The sequence below is a fragment of the Neolamprologus brichardi genome, chromosome 3, assembly GCF_056152115.1.
Source record: "Neolamprologus brichardi isolate AB-2024 chromosome 3, ASM5615211v1, whole genome shotgun sequence".
NCBI lineage: Eukaryota > Metazoa > Chordata > Actinopteri > Cichliformes > Cichlidae > Neolamprologus > Neolamprologus brichardi.
The window spans coordinates 12,708,618-12,733,947 of record NC_142106.1 but is presented as its reverse complement, the minus strand read 5'-3'; the positions used below and the strand labels follow the sequence as shown (position 1 = coordinate 12,733,947).

The window sequence follows — 25,330 nt, the reverse complement described above, 5'->3', positions numbered from 1 at the left end:
ACATTTTTTTCTCCTTCATTTCTGTCACACAATGCTGTATGAAACGTTTCTCGCGGTTAGTATCATGGTTGCTAGGCAGCGCGACGTAGGCTAGACCGTCCCATTTCACAAGCCTCTCACTTCCGCACTTCTCGTACTTATAGTATGCACCGTACGTAGTACGTGTAGTGCGCGTACTTCAAGCGTGCAGACCCCGAATTGGAACACAGCCACAGTCTTTTACTCAGTCCGTGACTCACTCAGGCAGTCCGATCCAGAATGCTCACACACATCCACAGGAATCCAGGAAGCAGGAGAGACGGGCAGGGAATCTGACAGGCCTATACACAAAGGGAAAAGATGTTAGGGAGAAACTCTGGGAAATCGTATTACTTGTGATGAATCACCGTAAACGAGCCCCAGGTATGCGTTGAGGGCGGGTTCAGAGGCAGGGAAGCCCTGGAGGGAGAGGCGAAGGCAAAAACACCCCACACCCTCTCCAGAGCCTGAGAACAAATTTGTTCATGTTTAACACAAATGTTTACCTGATCTGAAGGACCAGACTTTTGTTTACAAGAGTCAAATATCACTTTAACATCAGAAAAAAGTGTTTTTGTGTTTCCAGGCAGAGCAAATCTACAGCAGAGATGCTGAAAAACAGAAAAATCAACCAGACTGAGACGCTGTAGTGGCCGAACTGTGTGTAAACATTTCAATGAAGTAACATTGTTAAAAAGAGTGGCCCAAAATTCCTCCACAGAGATGATGATGTCATGCAGAAAAAAATGTACTTCCTATCATAAGCGGTTCTACAAGTTGAATCACTAGTGTGCTTAGTTACCTACCTCACTTATCTTTGATCTTTGTTTTTCACCACTGTGGGCAGATTAGAAGAAGCTTGTTTGTTTCACTGTCTAAAAATGTTTCTGGTGTTTTATCACCTGAGACCACGTGCTTTATGTTAAATTTTCCTGTGAGTTCAGGTCACTGAGGTGTGTTAAATATCAAAAATATCACTTCTTTGTGAAGCTGAAGGACCCGGAGATGAAGGATGGAGACGTTTCTCTGATCCTGAAGAATGTTATGTTTAATTTATGAGTATGTGACACTCATAAATTTGTTTTGTGGCTCTTTGGAGATTTAAAAGAAGCAAGAGTCACCTCTCTGATGCGGATAACCAGCAGGAGGTGTGGAACCTGCTGCTATCACTGCAGCAGCGATCTGGTGTCTCTGCTTCTTTTTCTTCCCTTGTGGTTCTGTTGGTTTCACAAGAACATCTGATAGAAAATGTGAGTTGGTAAAGAACAAAGAGCAAATGTGTACTAACAGTAGAAGAAAACAGGATACAGAGTAATTATTATTTATTGATTGATTTGTGAAATTAAACTCAACTAATAAACTGTGTTTATGTACAACATGTTAGATTTTTTTATAAGTATACTGCTGAAATTATCTCCTTAAGATAACTGACAGCAAAACATCACAGACGCCTCTTTAAAGTTCCTTGAGTGGAAGGTCGTGATCATTTGACGGAAATCTGCTTTTAAATGTGAAGCTGATTTAACAGGATAATTGAGTCTCAGGTGAACAGCAGCTTATTGCGGTGTGACTGTACCAAGATTAAACTGTGCTGTGGTGCTGCCATCTACTGGCACCTAAGTGCAACAACAGCCTCTTTAAATGTCAGTAACATAGACTCAATGTCTGCACTTTGTGCAGAAGCTGTTTTGTATCTGATACAGAGGAAAAGTCACACTAACAGATATAAACTTCACAACATGTTTTTGTTAAATACTTTTACAGGTTTGTTCGCACAGGTGGTGTTACATCCAGGCAGTAACCTCATCCATCCTGCTCAGTGACGTCACACAGTATCAGGAGTGCTCAGCTCTTTAAATTAGGAGCCCAGTCACACATGTTTTCACTGACACTGATATGCCACGATATATACAAACATAACCACATATATTTGTTCAAGTTTTTGATTTAACTATGGTAGTGTACACAGGCAGTCATTTTATTAGGTACACCTTACCAGTATTGAGGTGGACCCCCTCTTTGTTCCCCAGTTCTTCATTTCATAGACTCAAATATACTCTGAAAACATTTCTCAGAGTTTTTGCTCCTGGTTGTCATGATAGCATCATGCAGCTGCTGTAGATGTCACAAACTGTTTACATGGTGACTTTTTGTTTTAAGAAACTGTTATGGCCCTGGCCATAATCTGTTTTGGTGGCTGTTTTCTTTGTCTGTGTCTTTAAGTTTTTGCAGGTCCCTGAGTGGATGAGCTGATGGCTGCTGATTGGTCCCCTGGTCATGTGGTCTCATTCAAAATCCCTCACCAGCAGTTGTCCTGGGGCAGCCACTGACAGCAGCAGACCTGACCCTGGCCTCCAAAACCTGTGACATTTGTGCCTGTGACTTTTGCGACTTTCTGAGTTCTGTATATAGTGTGTACATTAGTTTTCATTGTAAATAGCACTGGAACAGAAGGGGTGAGCTGCCATGTTGTTTTCCTTTGCACTGTTTTCTCCTGTTTATCTTAGTTAGGGAGTTAGGTGTTGCGCTTGCCTTTTGTTTGATTGTTGATTTCACATAGGGTTTTAGATAGCACCTCCTCCTGACTTAGCTTGTTTTGTTTGTTATTTTGGCCTTTGTTCACCCCGGAGCTTACTTTTGCAGTGTAGAAAAATAAACCACCATTCACTAAGAAATTGGTTTTCCCTCTGTGTATGGTTTTGGGGACCACGGCGGGGCAATTTTTTCAAACTTATGTTGCGTTCCTGTACCCCTAGACTGGGGCGTAACAAAACCATAAAGTCATCTTCATCTCTGTCTGTCTGACCATCTTCAATAGACTCTAGTGTTCCGCACAGCTCTGCTTTCATTGATGTGTGCTCTCCTGCAGTCCTGACCTCAGTCCCATCAAACCTTGTGATGAACTGGAATAAAGACAGAAAGTATCCAATATGAGTATCTGACCTTATAAATACTCTTCTGGATGAATGGGCAAAAAACTCACACAGACAAAATATTAAATTCTTTAGCAACATTTCAAAAGTAGTGGAAGCTGTTTTAGCTGCAAAGAGAGAGATCAGTGTAAAACCTCCTGTAGGTGTAATGTGTAGGTGGCCAGGTGCTTTGTCTACGTGGTGTTTCCTTATGTGCTGTGTTTCTATTAAAGTTTCAGAATAAGAGCCTGGTGAAGAAATGAAGAGTTTCTGTGTTGCTTTCTGTTTAAGTCCATCTGCTCTGGTCCTGTCATCACTGTCAGTCTCAGTCCTGTGTTTGAGTGCAGCTCGTTGATGAGGCATCCCAATAAAAGTGAAATTTGGCTCCACCCACACAGATATTTCTACATCTCAGACTGACACAGAAACATCTGGAGATTTGTGAAGTCAGAGGTCATGCTGCACACTAAGTACACTTACTTTTTTAAACAAATAAAATAAATAAAAAACGATTTTTTTTAGTACTGTAAAATAAGTCTGGTTTCGGTTTCTTGTGTTTTGTCATTTTGTTTGAGTCCGTCTTGTTAGTTTAGAGTTTAGTCCTAGTCCATAGGTTGTTATATTTAGCTTTTGGTGGTTAGATTTCCTCGTGTCTTTGCTCCTGTGCCTCCCTCTGTGTATCTGTGTTCTTATAGTTCTGAGTTCCCATGCGTTGTTTTCCCTTAAGCTTTATTCCATGTTTCCCCAGCCCATTATGTCTGGGTTCTAGCCGTGCTCTCTCTCCCCCTCCTGTCTGCCTCTGTGTTTTTTCCTGTGTTACGTTCAAGGTCCGCGTCTTGGGTCAGTATTTTCAGATCCACATCGTCCCTGTCTTGTTATGTGTAAGTTTCCTCAGCTGTGCTCCCCGTGTGTTCCCATGTCCCTCATTATCTTCTGTATATTTATGTCAGAATCTTCCTCTGTTCCATGTCGTGTCGTCCCTCTAGGCTGCGTTTCATAGCGTGCCTCCCCCTAAGGTTAGTTTAGCTATTTTTTTTTCAGTTTAGTTTTGTACCTTTGAACCATCTTTCCCTTTCAGCAATAAAGATGTGCTTTTTTGAGTTCATGTCCTGCTCTGTGAGTTTTGCGTTTGGGTCCTTTTTCCTGCCTTCACAAAGCCGTAACATGACAGAACGACGCGACCAGACATGAGCCCAGCAGCTCACAACCCCTCTGCTGAGCAGACCTAGTTTATACGGTGGAAAATCTTTGCCAAGGGTGGGTAGCACTGCCAGACCCCGAATACCAGGAGGTTTTAGCCACTTGCCTACAGAGGATGGTTTCCGGCGTTCTGACAAACCATCTTACTTTGGCAAAACGTCCTACCATAAGTTTATGCACATTTCTGCTGTCACAGAATAATTCCAGCTCAAATTTAAGTAGGTATGACAGTTTGCCACTTAACTTTGCCCATCAGAATATGTTTGTAGGTCACATCCACAAAGGTAGGATTGTTTGGCACTTAATGTTACACATCAGAGTATTTTTCTAGCTAATATTCACAAAGGTAGGACGGTTCGCCACTTAATTTCGTGTTGTGCGTATGCGCAGAAACAACGGGTAGGATGGTTTGTCAGGTAGGATGGACTTTGTCCTTGATGAGAGAGTGACTGTTCCGCGTTGGTGCATTCAGACACCGGACATCATGATAACACACCCATCATGAGTAAAGCCGTGTTTTCCTCTGTGGATTACATTCTGCCAAAATTAACTGATTCACACACTAAATGTTCACTTCACTCGACTCCTCAGTTTTCGCTCCTAATGTAGCCCAGAGTGAGTTCTGTGCCTCTGATCCAGCGGAGTATACACCTAGTATTTTGCTTGAGCCAGTTAACACTGAGCCAGTTTGTATTTCGCTACTATGCTTCCCTCCGGCGACAATTCCTCTACAGACTGTTTTGTTTCCATGTCAAATTGGAATATTCAGAAACATTGCTTTTCTGCGCTAGACAGTGTGGGTCAGGATCTCGTTGCTGAACCCAGTGTTTTCTGACCTAAATGTTTTTGAGCACTATACAGATGTCAGTGATTTTGGGGTGGGTGTGAGGCTGACCAACAAGCTAGCGAAATTATCACTTCGGATCTTCGAAGTGACTTTCATGTTTTCACATATGTGGACTATGTAGTTCCTGGTACTTAGCCTGCTAGCCATCCTGTTCCCTTGAACTGTAGAATTTTCAGACTCTATTAACGCCTTTCAGGTTATACCACAGGAGAGTATTGTTGAAGTTGCCTAACCTGTGTATGGTGCAACCTCTCAGCCAGTAGATACTGAGGCTGCCTGTGTTAGGACTCCAGCTTTTATAAAGATTAAAGATTACAAGCCCAGAGTCTGTCTATTCTGAGACTGTTTCTGTTTTTCCTAGTGGATTGTTTCAAACTGTACATTTGGTGCCTGCTAAGGTTATGAGCAACAAGATTTTGTTTGCTATACATAGACTGGCAAAATAATTTGGTTTTTAGCACTGCAGAGTTGGTTGACAAGGTTAACTTTTCTGTTCCCCGGTCATGTCAGTTTAACTCTGTGCACCATGCTTTTCAGCCAGTTGTCCTGGTCCCTGTGTGTCCTAACTCTCTGGCTGTGCTTTGTAAGACAGATCTCTAATACTTGATACTTGATACTGTTCATCTGGACGTAGCGTTTTGTGGGAGAAACATTTCGTCACTCATCCAAGTGACTTCTTCAGTCTCAGCTGACTGAACGTTTCCCCAAATCTTATAAACAGTACATTTGCACAATGACTGAAACCAGCCCACTGAAGGAACAATGGGCTGGGAGGTCAGTTCCTTAATCATAATTATGCAAATTCTCATGACCATTGATCAAAACCCACTGATCAATGGCCATGAGTACCATTCACAGAGAGTTGGGTGCAATCACTGCAATCACAGTATTGTAAGATGGAGAAAGATGTACCCTTAGGCCCCCTACTCGATTCAGAGATGGCCTTTCCCTTATTACGTATATTGCCTCCTTGACTCTGCCCTCAAACCATCGTTCCTCCCTGTCCAGGATGTGTACATCTTCATCATTGAAAGAGTGTCCACTGGCCTGTAGGTGTAAATAGACTGCAGAGTCCTGGCCTGACGAAGTAGCTCTTCTATGTTGTGCCATCCGCTTCGCCAGAGGTTGTTTGGTTTTCCTGATGTATAAATCCCGGCACTTAACAGCTACACTATGTTACTCTGTTTGTGTCGGGGGACCCGATACTTGGGGTGGAACAATTTTTGGCGCAGCGTGTTTTGGGGTTTAAAAGCCACAGAGACCCGGTGTTTAGAAAAAATGCGTCTCAACTGCTCCGATACTCCTGACAGATATGGGCAGTAACGCGTTACTTGTAACAACTGAGGTCAAGGTCACCAGTGTTTGAACTTGTATGAAATGTTTTGTACATATCGAGTTATTGTATTCATTAAGTTGTGTGTCACATTAGTTTAAGCTCAGTGAGTTCACAGAGTTCATTTAACCAAGTTTTATAGTTCCTCTAAATATTAACACGAAGCCTAAACACACAGTGTATTAAAAACTACCTCTGCTTCCTCTGATTGGCTGTTGTTGATGACTTGAGATTTTCTGAGACTGTACGTGATGTCATTTCTAACATCTCCTCCATCAGCTGAAATGAGCCAGAATGAAAAGCGTAATAATTTATTGTGTCATACTGTGCCATATTAGTGAATATTACATCAAAATAATTGACTTTGTAAAACAAAGTCTGAGTCTCACCTTCAGCGTTCCTGTGAACACATGGTCTCCCTAACAGAACCAGTAACACCAGTAAGAACCCACAAATCGATTTAAGAAATGACAACACAGAGAGAGCAGTGGAGGACAGTGATGGAGGAGAGGTGGATGAAGATGGAGGCGTGGATGTAGGTGGAGGTGTGGATGTAGGTGGAGGTGTGGTGGTGTGTTTCCCTAAAATAAAGCAAACACAGTCATTAAGTTGTTGTCACATTGTGAATGTTGAAAGCTGCAGAAACACAGACAGGTGAGTGTGTCACCTGTGACAGTGATCCACCTGGATGGAGACTCTCCATGACCGCTGATGTCACACTTGTAGAGGCCTTCATCAGACCTGGAAACATGCTGGATGGTCATGTGACCTGTAGGCTGCTTCCTGATGAGGGAGCCATCTTTATAGAAAGCAGCTGGGAGGTTGGTGTTAAGAGATATATTCTAAAACACTTCTTCAGCAGAGAATCAGAGAGGAGAAACACACAGATTTTCTTGCTAGCAAGGGCAGCCTAGAGTGAGACTCAGAGACTCGCCCTGAGGACTTGCCCTGGTCCTTTATTTATACACTTCAGTGGGTGCTTGTGTGGTGTGTGTGTGGTGTGTGTGTGTGTGAGGGGGGGTCAGAGTGTGACCCCATAAAGACTTCCCTAAAACTGCTGGTCTGGAAAGTCCAGCAGTTCATCAAACCAAAACCACTTAGACTGGAAACAGATATACTACGTTAATCCTACCGTAAAACAATAAAACAAGGTACGAACTTTCCCATGCTCCAAGGTTGTGGGGGTGAAAGCCAGAACACCCTGGAATGTTACAGACTTCCTAGGATGAGACATCCTTTCAATAAACGCAAATGGTTACATGTAGTATTCTACCATATACAAACTTATATCATTAAAAGATTATACTGACTACTAAGTACAATTTTCCATTGACAGTTGGAGGGAGTGGTCTTTGTTTTACAGAGCAGAGTGACGTCATCTCCCTCCATCACAGGGAGGACAGGACTCTGCAGGATCACTGATCCACCTCAACACAGAGAAACAAACAAACAAAACAGCCAGTCAGACAAAGTGATTGGTTGTCACTGGCTGGTAGGGCTGGAAACGCAACCAGCCAGTAACTCCCTGGGGAGTGGGATGGAGGGAAAAGGTGTGAGTCACTGAAAACAAGGGAAACAGATGTTTTTTTTTTTTCCAACCCTACTGACGAAAATTGTCTCCAAAAGAAAACTCCCTGTGGTGGAAGGCTTTTAGACCCTGGAGCTGGACCATAAACAGTCACTATGAGACCTCAATAACAGAGTCAACAACGATTGTTTCTAAAATATGTGGCCCATTGCGCATGGTCAGTATTGCCCACATGCAAAAAAACAAAACATTTTCGGACTTAAATTCATGAGACTATAATCAGTGTATTGATTCATATTGTTTATGTCTGGAGGTGTTCTGTCAGCAGTCAGAGGTGCAATGGGATCGTTTTCACCTGAAGTGACCACAGTATGACGGGTAACAGCTGTGGGGTCACCTGGCATTTAAAAACCGCGTTGTTACGTTACGTTACGTTACGTTACGTTACGTTACGTTACGTTACGTTACGTTACGTTACGTTACGTTACGTTACGTTACGTTACGTTACGACTTTAAAGTGCAACAACAGGCTGTCCTCTGAGTCTGCACAACTGAAAGTTTCAAATCTCAGCATCTGTTTTGTATCTAAAATGGAGGAAATGTAACTATTTGTCACCTGCTCAACCACCACAATTTGTGATCATATTGTTGATTTCGTTATGGTGTTATACACTCACTGACCACTTTATTAGGAACACCTGTTGAAAACGTTGAACTCTCCTTTTTCTTTAAGTGTAAAACACACATTTCAGTGCAAGTAAAACATCTTCATGTTCTCAGTCCCAAATAAAGTAAAATAACATTTTCAAGGATAAATGACAAGCAGGAAAACACCAGCTTATTGCAGGCACACCTTTTGGTTATTTATCGAAATAATTTACAAAATCAATTAGTCGTGTCTGTCTGGAGGTCTTTTTTAAGCTCAGTTTTCAGCACCAAGGACATAAAGCAGCACCCTGAGCTTCAGCACCACTGAACCCACAGACTGCCGAGCTGACTCAGAGGTTTCTCACACAGGAAACAGCCTCCAGCAGCAGCACAGACAGCAACACACACGGATACTCACAAGCTTTAAAACAAAGTTAAACATGTTTAAAACCCTCTAAGATTTCTTCATAACCAAATTGAACTCATTTATTATTAAAAATTCCACTCTCCTGCTGCTCAACCTGCTGTACCTAAGGGCTAAAACAGACAAACAAGAAAGGAAGAGGTATGGACAAGCCTGCACAGTAAATCACAAGACTTGGGGTGCATTTTTCTGGGGGTGGACATAGTAAGCAACGATCCAACCATCTTGATCTCAGGGTGGGAATTGTGTTGGATTTACTTACTCACACCTTGGTGGCTGAAATCAGTGTTTAAATGCAGGAGCATATAAATGACGTGAGTGCACATCATCATCATCATCATCATCATTATTATTATTATTATTATTATTATTATTAGTAGTAGTAGTAGTAGTAGTAGTATTCATACATACATCTTCTTCAGGTTATCTGGGTCCGGGTCGTGGGGGCAGCAATAGGCAGAGAATCATGAAACTCTGTCTCTCCAGCCACCTCCTCGTTTACACAGCAAAAACAACAAACAGTTATAAGTGCAGTTATGTAATTCCATTAAATGTCCGTAAACAAACACAAGGAGCTTCGTTAACACAGAGCCATGGCCAACCAAGGAAGCAATACATTTTCTAAAAGCTGAGATCTCACAGATTAGAAAACTTCAATTTTCTTGAAACTCCAACAAAAATTCACCAAACCAGCTGCAAAAGCAGTTAACCTTATTCTACTGGCACAAATGAGTAAAAAGATGTGTTAGTCTTGCAAATTGGCCAATAGAAGCTGAAACAAATATTTGTAGGCATGTAAATAAAGTAAAATCATTTATGCTGTTAAATACCTAAGAAATTTCAACTGACAGATGGTGCCAAAATGTCCCAAATGGCAAAATGCCTGGCTATCTATTCATTAAAAGTGATGTCAATTTCCACTGTTTCACTTCAGCAGCATCAATATTTGCACAGACAATGTTCATATGTTGATTCCTGGATTTCTGGACTTAAATGTGAAGCGAATCATATTTTCAAAGTGGTTTTAAATAAAATAAACAAAACCAAAAATAAATTGTGTGAAGAAAAAAATCGAGAAACTCAAATGTCCCAGCCTCAGTAACTTTGACACAATAATATCTGCTGTAATATTTACACCTCTGATGAACTCTCACAAGTGTTAACTTTATTTTGATACCAAGATTGTTTACACAAAGTTTGTAATTGCAGAGAAATACTCATTTTGGACATGTGACTTTCGAGCAGGAAGCTCAGAAAGCCCCTTCGTGCTTAACATGTTTTAAACTCAGCCTGAGCAGTCAGACGGCATATTTGTAAATCCGTACATCAAGGTGTGGCACTCTCACAATGTTCAGGTGTTATGTTACGCCTCCTTCCAGGGAACAGCTCACCTGTGTGTCCGTGGTTAGTGTCCAGGTGTGGAGTGGAGCTTGTTGTTTGTGTGTGTTTGAAGAAACTGTAAGTTTGCTTTGGTTCCTTATTTAACAGTTTGACTGTTTTTTTCTGCTCTGTGATGTTTGGACCTGATGTTCAGCTATTATATCAAGACAAACTTTAGATCACTCTTGTGTTTGAATACAAATGCACATGATCATAGATTATTGATTGGCTGGAATCAAACAGTTTGATGAACATTCATTCATGTGACAGTTTCAGCTGCTGCTTACAAATCTGATAACATGGAGAATTTGACGGGCACTGACGAGGAAGATGTTTGTCTTCTAAATCATATGACCACCATTATTTACAGTCAAACCGATGCGATCAGTTTAGCTGCAGGGCAGGTGTGACACAACTATGTCGCACAGCCTCATTGTTCAGGTGTGAGTCAGTGTGAGAGTGTAAATGATGTGTATGTTCTTTAGGGCAGAGTTTTAAGAAGCTGCAGTTAAAAAGAATTCTGTTTGTACATACTGTAAAACCAAAAGCTGCATTTAGATAAAGGAAAAGTTGTTAGTTGAGCTCTTCATTCATGTGATTTGTTTTCATTAAACTGACATTTTTTTGTGCTTCAGCTGGAGACACTTTTGTTTTGAAAGTGTTTGGAGTATTTGTTGTTTCTAAAACATGAGCTGGAGTAAATATGATCAGGAATGCTTCTATCCTCCTTTTTGTCTTATTTATATCCTCTCTTTGTGAAAATCTCCCTCCTCTCCTTCCCGCCCTTCTTTCGATCAGAAGTGAAGCACTGACTTGTTCAAGATAGCAGCTCATTTCTGTTTAAATGCAACATACAGCAAATTTGGACTCAAATACTTGGCGTCAACTGAGCACAATGGCATTAAGTTCTATCTCGTGGTACTTTATGTAGCAGTGATACCTGCAGTAAGCAGGACTGAGCCTAAAGGGGGCATGGGGTGTTCTTGACTATATTTATTTCAAGCATTTAGTTACATTATTTGTAGGGCTGTCAAAGTTAATGCATTAACACGGATTAATACTTCATCATGGTTAATGCAATTAACATTTTTAATGCAATTAACCCATCTGGAGCACAAAATGGACAACCTTTGGACAAACTGCCAAAATGTGTTGACATTTCAGGGATTTTGAGTCATTCTGCGCTCCAAATGGACTAATTGCATTACAATTTTGGTTCAGGGGTTACCACCATGACAGGCACCAACCATCTTTTGGCCGCAGCTCAGTGGCACGGCTTCAGCAGTAGAGGTGTTGAACATGGTCCATTGACTCAGTGTCTCAGTCTCCCTAGGAATGCTGTTGAAGCTCTGCCGAAGGTGTGTGTTGAAGATGTTGTGGACTGGGGTCTCTGCTAGGCGTTCCCAGCCCACCCTCACTACACTACACTGATCAACATATTCACTTTATATTCACTGTGACTTACAAGAACGTGTGTACAGCATATGAAAAACGTGAATCTTTGCCTTTTTCACCCTAAATGTGAAACTCAAAAAAACTATTTTTTTTGTTATGTATCATCCACCCAGCTCATACTCAGTTTTTAATCTGATTTAGTTGTGAGTTCAGAATAATCATACTAGGCGATTTTAACATCTATGTAGATCCTAGAAATGACAGCCTAAACACTGCATTTAATTCATTAATTTAATCAATTGGCTTCTGCCAAAATGAGCGCGCCCACCACTTTAATTTAACTATGAGTTTTACACCCAATGCCTTTTCCTGCACTAAATTCAAAGGTGAGTTTCCAAACATATTAAATGAGTACTACACAGTGGAGTCACCTGATCTTGACAGTTGATGTGCACATGAATGATGTATGTTTCCTCTGCAGGTGAAGGTAGAAAGTATGTGTGAGCTGATGTGGATGTGAATTCAGCAGCATGGATCAGTGTGAGGACAGAGAGGAGGGAGTCCCTCCCTCTAAAACCACTCTGTGTGGGGAACATGAGAGCCAGGCCGAAGTTCAGAGGTGAGATGACCATCTCTAACTGTCCATGACTTTTCTTCATGTCACAGCTCAGCACTCACATCACTGCTCCATCATTATCCACAGGAACCAACCTGGACCTCCACCCAGCTGCGTGTCTTTAAAGAGTGACCAGTCTCATGATCATTTCATTAATTTTAAAGACCAGCAGGCATCTGATGCAGAGAGGTGAGCTATTAGTGAAATGAACTCCTTGGTGTCAGTTTGGTGTCGTTATGTTGTTTCCTGGCCTCTAAACTGCATCTCAAAGAAGGTCGCTGAGTGAGGAATTCCTTTATTCTATAAAAAAATATCCAACATGTACCATCAATAGTCCTGTACAGTTTAAATGACTGTGTTTACCTCTGGGTGGCGCTGGGTGGTAGACCTGAATCTGGGCCGCCACCCAGCTGTATGAACACTGTGTTGAATTATGTCATTAATAGATTTCAACAAAAACAGTCATCAAGAAAGATGTAACTTAAAGTCACTATTATAATGTCTAAAATTCTGTCAGCATTTTATGTTATGTGATGAGTCCTTGATTAAAGATTTGTGCTTCAATTATCAGGATCCTTCAGAAACTCAAAACTGAACCTGGGCCCAGCTGTGTGTCCTTAAGGAGTGACCAGTGTAAAAGTGAACCCATTAATTTTAAACTCCAGCAGGAATCTGCTGCAGAGAGGTGAGTTGTTAGTAACATTAACTCTTTGACAACAGATTGATGTTGATGTTGTTATAAACTGCAGTGCAAACATGTCATTCCCTCAATCCTGTTTAAACTGTTTCTTAAAAACAAGCCTTTGGTTTGTCATTGTCCACTTTTTGCCACTTTTCTGAAAATCCATCCAATAAAAATTTAACTGTAATAAAAAAAAGAAAAAGCTAAAGAGAAAGTTCCCTCTTTTACTTTGTGCCTTTTGAAGATCAGTTCATTTTCTGCTCGCTGAACTGTTGACAGAAAGAGAAATATGAAGTTTTTTGTTGTAAATGTTTGGAGACTTCCAGCATCCATCTGTCCACACAGGCTGTGCTGTTTGACTTGCTGAGTTACGTTAGCTGGTGGCTGCTGCAGATAAACAGCTTAAAGTTAGACAAACTTTTAAGGTGGGCAGGAAACTGAGAAAGCTCTAGAGTAAGATGGCCCAGCTGTCAAAGGCAGCATGTGGTAGTAATGACAACCTCTGTAAAGCTGCTTTGTGTATGTGAGCTTTAGTTAAAAGCATTTGGGGGTTTTAATGTTGTGCATTCAGATCAGAGTCATGTTCAGTTGTTGACCCTTGTAGCTCTAAATGAGGCTAGCCAGCAGCTAATATAGCTCATGCTCAGTGTTGTTGTTTGAGTCTTTAACTGTGCAGCTCTGCTTTTGCAGTCTATGGGGTTTGTGGTACTTGAAGGGTTCAGTTTTAGTGATTGTCTTTGGGTTTGAATTTTGATTTCTAGTTGGAGTTGTTAGCTGTAGTCATTTTGAGGCCTATTCCTGCTACAACTGCAGCTCCACATTATTCAGTGTGACACTGCTGCATCCTTTAGGCTCATATACAATCAGCTGCAAATTTATGACCAGGAGGAAATGATGGTGTGGATAAGGCATTCAGAAGCATTGGTCTGACACTGGCAATTTTTTCTAATCTTTACGAAGAAAGACTGAACTAGAGTTGGTTGAAATTCAGATGCTAGATCATGTTCAGATTTCTATCAGACTGCTCTAGGTTGGTTGTGAGTTCTCCAACATGTAGGGTGATACAGCATAAAATGTAATCACAACCAAACACAAGAATTTAAAATTCAGTGTTATTCAAAACAAACTTGAAGACATTTAAGGAATAAAGATTTTGGAGTTTTTTCAAGACTAAACAGAACATAGTGTCACTAATCATGATATGAATGGTAGGACACTTGAATAAGATTTGTATATTTGATTTTCTGTTCATCATTTTATTATCTGAAAGGAAAACTCATACAAGTACAAATGCAAATAAGGCCCATTGCAGAAATGACTATGCCCACATCTTTCACCCACAAATTCCAACAACCAACAGATGATCTAATTCATGTCAAGATGTGTGTGGTTTTTGTTTTGTTTGTTTGTTTGTTTTTATGGTGTTAAGAGATATATTCTAAAACACTTCTTCAGCAGAGAATCAGAGAGGAGAAACACACAGATTTTCTTGCTAGCAAGGGCAGCCTAGAGTGAGACTCAGAGACTCGCCCTGAGGACTTGCCCTGGTCCTTTATTTATACACTTCAGTGGGTGCTTGTTTGGTGTGTGTGTGGTGTGTGTGTGTGAGGGGGGGTCAGAGTGTGACCCCATAAAGACTTCCCTAAAACTGCTTGTCTGGAAAGTCCAGCAGTTCATCAAACCAAAACCACTTAGACTGGAAACAGATATAACTACGTTAATCCTACCGTAAAACAATAAAACAAGGTATGACCTTTTCCCATGCTCCAAGGATGTGGGGGTGAAAGCCAGAACACCCTGGAATGTTACAGACTTCCTAGGATGAGACATCCTTTCAATAAACACAAATGGTTACATGCAGTATTCTACCATATTCAAACTTATATCATTAAAAGATTATACTGACTACTAAGTACAATTTTCCATTGACATATGGTGAAGGCTTTTTTTGTGGATTAAATCTTCATGGCTCCTCCACAGAGTGGACCAGGAGAGCTCAGAGGTTCCCAGTGGTCAGTCTGCCCAGCAGCATCAAACAAACCTGGACTCCATATTTAAGGTCTGTAAATGTACAACAACTACTTTTACATCTATTCTGTTCACAGTCATCTCCATGCTGCTCTTTGTAGATCAGTGGGTTGTCAGTGTGTCCAACACAGATTTGATGTGTGGCTCCATGATTTCAGTCCGATTGGGTCATTCATAAAGTATTCTGTTGCAGATGCTGGAGGACAACATCATCACTTTTGCGAGGAACGAGCTGCAGAAGATCCAGAAGGTTCTGAGTCCAGATGACCCAGAATGCTTAGAGAGTCAGAGGGAGGAAGATGAACAGAGGAGGAGCAGCAGAGAGGCATTTGTGAAGATCACAGTGGACTTCCTGAGGAGAATGAAGCAGGAGGAGCTGGCTGACCATCTGCAGAGAAGTAAAAGGATTTCTCTAAAGATTTAAGCAGCTGTCTATAACATTAACATTAACTAAAATTTCAAGAGATAAACCAACATGTATTTAAAAAGACCAAGTTCTGATATGGACTATGTAAAAGATGAACTGATATTTTTTCTTTATTCAGAAAGCCTTGCTGAAGTTTGTCATTGTAAACTCAAATCTACTCTGAAGAAGAAGTTCCAGTGTGTGTTTGAGGGGATTGCTAAAGCAGGAAACCCAACCCTTCTGAATCAGATCTACACAGAGCTCTACATCACAGAAGGAGGGACTGCAGAGGTCAATGATGAACATGAGGTCAGACAGATTGAAACAGCATCCAGGAAACCAGACAGACCAGAAACAACAATCAGACAAGAAGACATCTTTAAAGCCTCACCTGGAAGAGATAAACCAATCAGAACAGTGCTGACAAAGGGAGTGGCTGGCATTGGAAAAACAGTCTTAACACAAAAATACACCCTGGACTGGGCTGAAGACAAAGCCAACCAGGACATCCAGTTCATATTTCCATTCACTTTCAGAGAGCTGAATGTGCTGAAAGAGGTAAAGTTCAGCTTGGTGGAACTTGTTCATCACTTCTTTACTGAAACCAAAGAAGCAGGAATCTGCAGCTTGGAAGACTTCCATGTTGTGTTCATCTTTGATGGTCTGGATGAGTGTCGACTTCCTCTGGACTTCCACAAAACTACAATCCTAACTGACCCTAGGAAGTCCACCTCAGTGGATGTGCTGCTGACAAACCTCATCAGGGGGAAACTACTTCCTTCTGCTCACCTCTGGATAACCACACGACCTGCAGCAGCCAGTCAGATCCCTGCACAGTGTGTTGACATCCTGACAGAGGTCAGAGGGTTCACTGACCCACAGAAGGAGGAGTACTTCAGGAAGAGATTTAGCGATGAGGAGGAGGCCAGCAGGATCGTCTCCCACATCAAGACATCACGAAGCCTCCACATCATGTGCCACATCCCAGTCTTCTGCTGGATCACTGCTACAGTTCTGGAGGATGTGCTGAAAACCAGAGAGGAAGGACAGCTGCCCAAGACCCTGACTGAGATGTACATCCACTTTCTGGTGGTTCAGGCCAAAGTGAAGAAGGTCAAGTATGATGAAGGAGCTGAGACAGATCCACACTGGAGTCCAGAGAACAGGAAGATGATTGAGTCTCTGGGGAAACTGGCTTTTGATCAGCTGCAGAAAGGAAACCTGATCTTCTATGAATCAAACCTGACAGAGTGTGGCATCGATATCAGAGCAGCCTCAATGTACTCAGGAGTGTTCACACAGATCTTTAAAGAGGAGGGAGGACTGTACCAGGACAAGGTGTTCTGCTTCATCCATCTGAGTGTTCAAGAGTTTCTGGCTGCTCTTCATGTCCATCTAACCTTCATCAACTCTGGACTCAATCTGCTGGAAGAAGAACAGACAACCTCCAAGAAGTCAAATTTTTTTGGGAAAAAGAGAAATTTAAAATCTTTCTACCGGAATGCTGTGGACAAGGCCTTACAGAGCCCATATGGACACCTGGACTTGTTTCTCCGCTTCCTCCTGGGTCTTTCACTGCAGACCAATCAGACTCTCCTACGGGGCCTGCTGACACAGACAGGAAGTAACTCATGGACCAATCAGAAAACACTCCTGTACATCAAGAAGAAGCTCAGTGAGAAACTGAGTGCAGAGAAGAGCATCAATTTGTTCCACTGTCTGAATGAACTGAATGATCGTTCTCTAGTGGAGGAGATCCAACAGTCCCTGAGTTCAGGAAGTCTCTCCACAGATAAACTGTCTCCTGCTCATTGCTCAGCCCTGGTCTTCATTTTACTGTCATCAGAAAAAGATCTGGATGTGTTTGACCTGAAGAAATACTCTGCTTCCGAGAAGGCTCTTTTGAGGCTGCTGCCAGTGGTGAAAGCCTCCAACAAAGCTCTGTGAGTCATGTGTTTTGTCCTCCCCCCCTTGATTCCTTAAATTCTACTTGACAAGAAAAAAAAAATCATCATGTGCAACCTTAGCCTTAAAAAATGAATTGACTTATTGTCAACAGCTGCAGACAAATTTCTTTCTTTTCTGGTTTGTTCTTTTTTTGTATATTTTTCACACTTAAATGTTTTGCGTCATTAAACGAATTGTAATATTAAACAAATATAACTCAAGTAAATACATAATGCATAAAAAACAAATGCATTTTTAAAATTATGATAGCTTTTATTTTTAATAAATTATATTAGACCTTGTTGGCCCTATATGCAAAAAGTAATCCAAGAAGCACTCTTGAAAACTGGCAATGGCGCTTTCACATTACTGTGGAGGAATTCTGGTTCCTTCTTTGAAGAGTTTTTTTTAGCCATTAATTGTTTAAGGACACATCCAAAGAAAAAGTGAGGTAAGTGACAGAAGTGATGGAAAGGAAAATGCTGTAGGTGACATCAGACACATGAGAGTTAGCGGAAAACAAAACAGAATTTTAGCTCAGAATTAAACAAACATTTTTTTAAGCTTCAGTTTTACGTAAGTATACCAAAAAAATTGGCAAATAATTGACCATGTCTGCTTATTCATCTCCTACACCCTGGAGGTCGGTGAGGAGAATGTGAGCACTCTCCAAGATTACATTACAGATGCTTCAAAGAGATAATTATGAAGAAGTGTCAATGATGAAGAGCTCTCTAACCGAGAATGAAGAAATGAATGGAGAAAATGAAAAAAATAAAATAAAATAAAAGAGACTGTCATAGATATCCAGCCCATAGTATGAGAGAAAACCTTGTTTTTTCATGTATCCACACACAATAGGACAACTGTTAAAAACTGTATAAAGACCCATCTGAAGCTTCTGAAGGACACTGTGGAGAACATCAGCTTTGTTCATCGTATAGGAACCAAGAAAACTGGTGGCTGGAGACCATGTCCTATTGGAGCGAAATACTGTAATTTCAAACAGGAACAGGCTAAGAGTCACAACAGGGAGCTGAAGGAACATATTTCCATATCCAGGTGGAGGTAATCAGGCTAATGAACTTCTTTCCGCTTTTAGTGATGCTGGGAATTGGGCTGTTGAATATGGATAGTGGCTTCAGTGGAAAACGGATCAGTCATGGAAAACATCAGTGCTGAACTGGAAATATTGTGTGTTAGATATGTGTAAGTTAAATAAACTGAAACGAAAGAGTCACCTGATCCTTGTTTGGGGTCCAAATCATTCACAGACAAACAAACACAAGCCACTGTTCTATCGACATTTAAAATGAATGTTCTTATATGTGGCTATCAGGCCCTTATAGAGCAAAATCAGGTAAAAAGATAATTCTTTGTTTTTACATTCATCAGGTCCCAATCAGCCCAAATAGCAAAGAGAAATTAAAAATGCATGCCATGAAAGAGTTTGGGTCTTAGTCGGTTAACCAGCTTAAAAAACTACCACTGATGTAGATTGCCTAATACTAAGAGAAAGATCATTCCAAAGCTTTGAGGCCACAATAGAGAATGTTTGGTCTCTTCTAAGATTCAGCCACGATTTAGAAACTGAGAGCAACAGCTGCTCAGCTGACAGGAGTGAACGAGGAGGGACATAGTGCTTCAGCAGATCGCACAAATATACAGGCTCCAGACCAATTAAGGATTTAAAAACTAGTAAAATGATGTTAAAATAGATCCTAAATTAAATTGGAAGCCAGTCTAAGGAAGCCAGAACCAGAATAATATGCTCAAATTTTCTTTTACCAGTTAAAAACCATGCCGCAGCATTCTGCTCCAATTCAGGCATGACAGAGTGCCCTGGCCAGTCCATATTAAAAGGGAGTTACAGTGTGAGGTTATAAAAGCATGGATGAGAGTTTCCAAGTCATGCCTGGAAAGGCAGGTAAGGCTTAACCTTTGACAGATGTCTGAATCTGTCCACAGGACAACTGTTAGTCGTGTACTGTACAAATCTGGCATATATGGAAAAATGGCAAGAGGAAAGCCATTGTTCACAGAAAGACATGAAGGGTCCTGTTTGCAGTTTGCCAATATACATGTAGTGGACACAGCAAACACGTGGAAGATCTATATAAATAAAATTGAATTGAAATTGAATTGAAATGAATGTGGAAGAAGAAGGTGCTCTGGTCAGACGAGACCAAAGTTGAACTTTGGGCCTAAATGCACATCATCCCCACTGTGAAACATGGTGGTGGCAGCATGATGCTTTGGGGATGCTTTTCTTCAACAGGGACTGGAAGCTGGTCAGAGGTAATAGGGAGATGGATGGAAATAAATACAAGAAAACCTGTTGGATGAAGAATATTTTAATGAAAATTAACCTCATTACGTAGTACTAAAATGAACATTTAAGTTAGACAGAAATGGTGATATGATTTATACAAATCAAATACATAAAAATCATGTGGGAATTTCTAAGCCTAGAAGTTCTGACAGTCCCTCAGACAGAAAATGATCTGGGTTCTACATGTGAGTCCAGTATATTAAATAAATGATGACTTTGAAATGTATCTGGCACAATGATCAAGATCAGATGTTAGATTAAGGAAAGTAAACAGCAGTACATTGTGTCTGTGCGAGCAGGTACTTAACTAGCATCACAAAATATACCAGCTACTTGCTGGTTTCCATTGAGAGCGTAAAATTGGTTTCATTTTTTCTATTTGTTTCCAACTTAGATTAACTATGAATTGTACATAATAGATTTTGTTTTTTTATTTAGATTAGACATTAGAATTGTTTGAAGTTATTTTTTTATTTGTTTGTTTTCCAGGCTCAGTGAATGTTTCCTCTCAGAGAGAAGCTGTGAACCTTTATCCTCAGTTCTCAGCTCCCAGTCGTCTAATCTGAGCATGCTGGATGCAAGCAACAACAACCTGCAGGATTCAGGGGTGAAGCTTCTGTCTGTTGGACTGCAGAGTCCACATTGTACACTGGAAACTCTGAGGTCAGATTAAAGGATAGTTGTTTTTCATCAAATTATAATAAAAGAATTGGGACTCAGCTAAAAAAGGTCAAATTAATCTATTTGGTTTTGTAATTCAATAATTTGTATTATTTCTCTTTCAAGTAAATTGCCAAATTTATAATGTGTAAAATTAGATGATCGCAATTCTAGCTGCCTCTGAAACGAAAACGAGTATGGCTAAATGTACTAATTTTTTCACTGAACTATTGGTACATTTTGCATGTAGTGTCTTTGTTTTCTTTATTTTTCAAGACTGGGTGGCTGTTTCCTCTCAGAGAGAAGCTGTGAATACGTATCTGTCCTCAGTTCTTAGCTCTCCATTCTCTGGGATGAGAGTGCTGGACCTGATTAAAACAACATCCAGGATTCAAGAGTGAAGCTTCTGTCAGCTGCAGCTTCTCACCCCAACCGGTTACAGCAGATTGCCGCCCCTCCCTGAGCCTGATTCTGTCGGAGGTTTCTTCCTGTTAAAAGGGAGTTTTTACTTCCCACTGTCGCCAAAGTGCTGCTCATATGGGGTCATATGATTGTTGGGTTTTTCTCTGTATCTATTATTGTACGATCTACTGTACAATATAACGCGCTTTGAGGCAACTGCAGTTGTGATTTGGCGCTATATAAATAAAATTGAAATGAATTGAATTGCATTGTTGTACTTGCTACATACTCTGAGGTCAGATCGAAGAATGTTTTATTTTTCATCAAATTATATAAGTTGCAGTTTTATAAAAAGCACAGCAAATAATGGTCACCATCAGCCACCCATTGGTGTAGTTTAGTATTTTTTACATGTTCTAAATTATACTAAATTAACACATTTTTGTGTTTAAACTAAAGCAGTAATAATTCAAGCCTGTCCTGAAATAATAGTAACTGTTATCAAATCTAGTAAGTCGTCATTGCACCATCAATACACTTTAATTTCAGTGTTTTTGTTTATGCATTCATTTTTCAGATTGAGTGCCTGTAACCTCTCAGAGACAAGCTGTGAAGCTCTGTCCACAGTCCTCAGCTCCCAGTCGCCTAGTTTGAGAGAGCTGGATGCAAACAACAACAACCTGCAGGATTCAGGAGTGAAGCTTCTTTCTGTTGGACTACAGAGTCCACATTGTACACTGGAAACTTTGAGGTCAAATCAAGGACTGTTTATTTTTAATTAATGAAATTATTTACAGTAAAAAAAAACATCATAGCTACTAATGATCAGTTTCGTCCTTTGTATTTTAGTGTTTGTCTTTATTTATTAATCACATTAAATTGCCACAGTTCTGATGTGTTTGAAATAAGGGAATAACAATTCCAGCTAGATATGAAACCTTATTATTATTATAAAATTCCCAACTCCTTAGTACTCTATCTCTTTAAACCCATTTTTGGTCTTTTGCTCTTTATTTCTAGACTGATTGGCTGTAACCTCACAAAGAAAAGCTGTGAAAGTCTGTCTTCAATTCTTAGCTCCCAGCCCTGCAGTCTAAGAGTGCTGGATCTGAGTGATAACAACCTGCATGACTCAGGAGTGGAGATTCTGTCTGCTGGTGTGAGAAGTCCATACTGTAAACTTGAAACTCTCAGGTCAGGATTAAATCGCTTCCACTCAGTATAATATAGAATGTGTATTGCATTACTGAATAAATTACTAATGCTTATAGAATTGTCAGATGTTTTCTTTTCCCTTGGTTGGATTATTAGACACTGAACTGTCTGTAAAGCTTTACCAAGCCAAACAAAAACAGCAGTGTGCTCCAGCAGATGTGACATTTTTTTGTTGCAAGCTGCCACGTGACAGGACATTGTATGAGCATTATGGTTCCTTTAGTTTTTGTCTTCATCTTTCACATCCTTCCCTCCTATGAAGTGTTCAAAGATAGATTGTTTTGTGTGTATGAAGTCTGTCAGGTTGCCTGATCACAGAAGAAGGCTGTACTTCTCTGGCCACAGCTCTGAGCTCCAACCCCTCCTATCTGAGAGAGCTGGACCTGGGCTACAATCATCCAGGGAACTCAGGAATGAAGCTATTGTCGGCTGGACGGAAGAATCCACGCTGGAGACTGGACATTCTCAGGTATGGAGAGAATGTCTGATAGAGGCAGATGAGCTGGAAGCATTTCCTGTGTCCTTCACTCTTTTTTGTTTTCAAATGGATGTGACATGAATAATAACACTGAAGAAATATTTTCAGGAAAAGAAACACTAATCTATCTGAATGATTAAGATATTAATGTAGGGGAGTTTCCAAGGAGATGTTTTTCACCAGCAATAACTGTCTTTTGCTCTTCACATATTCACAATTTGCATAGATATCTGCATGCTTACCAGTTCAGTCATTTTTAAGAAAAATCCTCTTCTGTTCGACCTGATTCAAATTAGATTAATCTCTCTACAGAAGCATCCCTCTGACGAGGTCAGTCTAGCTTTGTAAAAAGACTGGAAGCAGGGGGAGTTGCTTACCTAGCTTGACCGAAAGTTTAAAAATTAATCATTTGTAAAATGTTAACAAATCTAACTCTAGTAGAACCTAACAAGAACAGCATAACAGCATGATAAGTGTTATTGTAAATTTAATTAAGATAAAGAGTGATGGTGAAGATGGACTACATACACAGGAACCTGATTGTGAAATGCTCTGAATTAAATGCTGAGGATTTCGGTGAGTAAGTGATGAAAAGAAGCCTTGAGTGGCCAAAAGGCAAAACTCCAAAATCAGGAAACACAAAGTAGGAACAATTCAATTCAATTCAGTTTTATTTATGTAGCACCAAATCACAACAACAGTCGCCTCAAGGTGCTTTATATTGTAAGGTAGACCCTACAATAATACAAAATACAAAAACCCAACAATCATATGACCCCTATGAGCAAGCATAGTTGGGGTGAGAGAAAACAGGATAAAGACATGCTGTGGAAGAGAGAAAGATATTAATAACAAGTGTGATTCAGCTAAAACAAAGGCTGCTCCATCAGAACTTATTGTTTCGGAGGAAAACACGAACACAGTGTACAGTCGAGTCTTAATAGCTTACTTACAACTCAGGCACTCTTTTTGGCTGCAGTGGTTATTATTATTTTTACATGCTTCATACATGCTATGCCTGTTACACTCTGCCTATTGCCTGAATAATAATTTTGAATAATAATTTTTAAAATTATTTCTTCACATCATTATGTGGGCCACAATTAGAGGTGACATGGGCCGCGAGATTGAGACACACATTAGAGCCTCTTAATGTGTGTTTTGTTTGGGTTTCCACCAGTGTGGAATTACCAAAAATAGAGAGGGCATAGCCTAACATATGAAACAGGAAAAGACCACAATGTGATCCATTTATTTCAACAAAGTAATGAATACCAGCTTTTTAAATGGTAACTGTAACAGAATATAGTTACTCATATTTTGTATTTTAAATACGTAACGCCAGTACATGTATTCCGTTACTCCCCAACACTGTTCTTAACTAATATACATCCTACAAAATGTGACAAAATTAAGATACATTTACAGATCCAGAATCAGTCCAAATAATCATGTAAGGATTGAAGTGTGTTTGTGACAATCTTGAACTGCTCGTTCATCGGTGTCTAACAGTATGTGTATGAGAGCCGTGTAATGTCCATGTGTTCATGCTGAAAGAGACTGTGCTGGTCTGATCCCCCTCCTCCCTTCAGGGTGGAGCCTGCTGGAGTCCGATGGTTGAGACCAGGTCTGAGGAAGTGTAAGTGTGTTTTTATGTGATTCATGTGATTCATAAAAACAAAGCGGCACACATTCAGCCATCTTCAAACTGTCACATCACTCATTCACATCTCCTATGTCAGGAGTCATCATCAAAGTGTCAATCAATGAACAGATGATGGATCAATAACTGCAGCTGGATTGTGTTTGTCCTCTCCATCAGATTCCTGTCAACTCACAATCAACACAAACACAGTACACACAAACCTCAAACTGTCTGACAACAACAGGAAGGTGACACATGCTGAGGAGGTTCAATCATATCCTGATCATCCAGACAGATTTGATGTTTATGAACAGCTGCTGTGTAGAGATGGTCTGACTGGTCGCTGTTACTGGGAGGTCGAGTGGACAGGAGACGTTGAGATATCGGTGAGTTCCAGAAAAATCAGAAGGAAAGGAGACAGTACTGACTGTTTGTTTGGATGGAATGATCAGTCCTGGAGTCTCATCTGCTCTGATGATCGTCCTCGTTCTGTCAGGCAAAATAAGACAGAAAGATCCATCTCCTCCTCCTCCTACTCTGTCTCTAACAGAGTAGCGGTGTATGTGAACTGTCCTGCTGACACTCTGTCCTTCTACAGAGTCTCCTCTGACACTCTGATCCACCTCCACACCTTCAACACCACATTCACTGAAACTCTCTATCCTGGGTTTTGGTTCAGATCTCCTGGTTCGTCAGTGTGTCTGTGCTGAGTGGAGTGTAAAGAAAGCCCCCATGTTGGAGAAACACTCTGACTGTTGAGTAGAAAAGGACATTCACAGATCGGTCCCAAAACCACTCCTTTGTTGGAAGCATGATGCTGCTTCACTTTACAGATGGTATTGGCCAGGTGAGTGGTGTCTGGTTTCCACCAGATGTGACTCTTGGTATTGAGGCCAAGAGTCACAATGAGGTCATCCAATCAGTGAATGTTTTTTGACATCTTTTGCAAGTCATTCAGTTCCCTTTTGACAAACTGTAGACAGGCTATCATGTGTCTTTTACTGAGGTGTGGCTTCCATCTGACTACTCTACCATACAGGCCTTGTTGGTGGAGAGCTTCAGAAATAGTTGTCCTTCTGGAAATCTCTTTTCTCTCCATAGAGCTCTGTCAGAGTGACCATTGGATTCTTAGTCTCCTACACTCAGCTCATCTTCTACCATTGCTCACATTGGTTTGGCAGCCAGCTCTAGGAAGAATCCTTCCAGACTTCTTCTATTCACAGATGATGACCAC

The 25,330-nt window shown here is 40.6% G+C and overlaps 2 protein-coding genes across 2 annotated transcripts; one reads left to right on the top strand and one right to left on the bottom strand.

Moving 5' to 3' along the window:
- Nucleotides 1-219: 219 nt before the first annotated feature.
- Nucleotides 220-11,591, bottom strand: LOC148103529 (uncharacterized). Its single transcript, XM_087838128.1, has 9 exons — nucleotides 11,519-11,591; nucleotides 7,651-7,737; nucleotides 6,978-7,136; nucleotides 6,700-6,891; nucleotides 6,504-6,589; nucleotides 2,825-2,921; nucleotides 1,140-1,256; nucleotides 387-485; nucleotides 220-320 (listed from the first exon to the last, which is right to left on the bottom strand). The coding sequence occupies exons 1-9, from the start codon at nucleotides 11,589-11,591 to the stop codon at nucleotides 220-222; spliced, it is 1,011 nt and encodes a 336-aa protein (XP_087694254.1).
- On the top strand, nucleotides 10,303-25,114 carry LOC118455681 (NACHT, LRR and PYD domains-containing protein 3-like). Its single transcript, XM_087838688.1, has 13 exons — nucleotides 10,303-10,368; nucleotides 12,167-12,304; nucleotides 12,389-12,490; nucleotides 12,873-12,986; nucleotides 14,964-15,042; nucleotides 15,205-15,409; nucleotides 15,557-17,360; nucleotides 20,186-20,359; nucleotides 21,336-21,509; nucleotides 21,779-21,952; nucleotides 22,269-22,442; nucleotides 24,044-24,090; nucleotides 24,274-25,114. The coding sequence occupies exons 2-13, from the start codon at nucleotides 12,216-12,218 to the stop codon at nucleotides 24,804-24,806; spliced, it is 3,669 nt and encodes a 1,222-aa protein (XP_087694814.1). The 5' UTR covers nucleotides 10,303-10,368; nucleotides 12,167-12,215; the 3' UTR covers nucleotides 24,807-25,114.
- The last annotated feature ends 216 nt before the right edge of the window (nucleotides 25,115-25,330 follow it).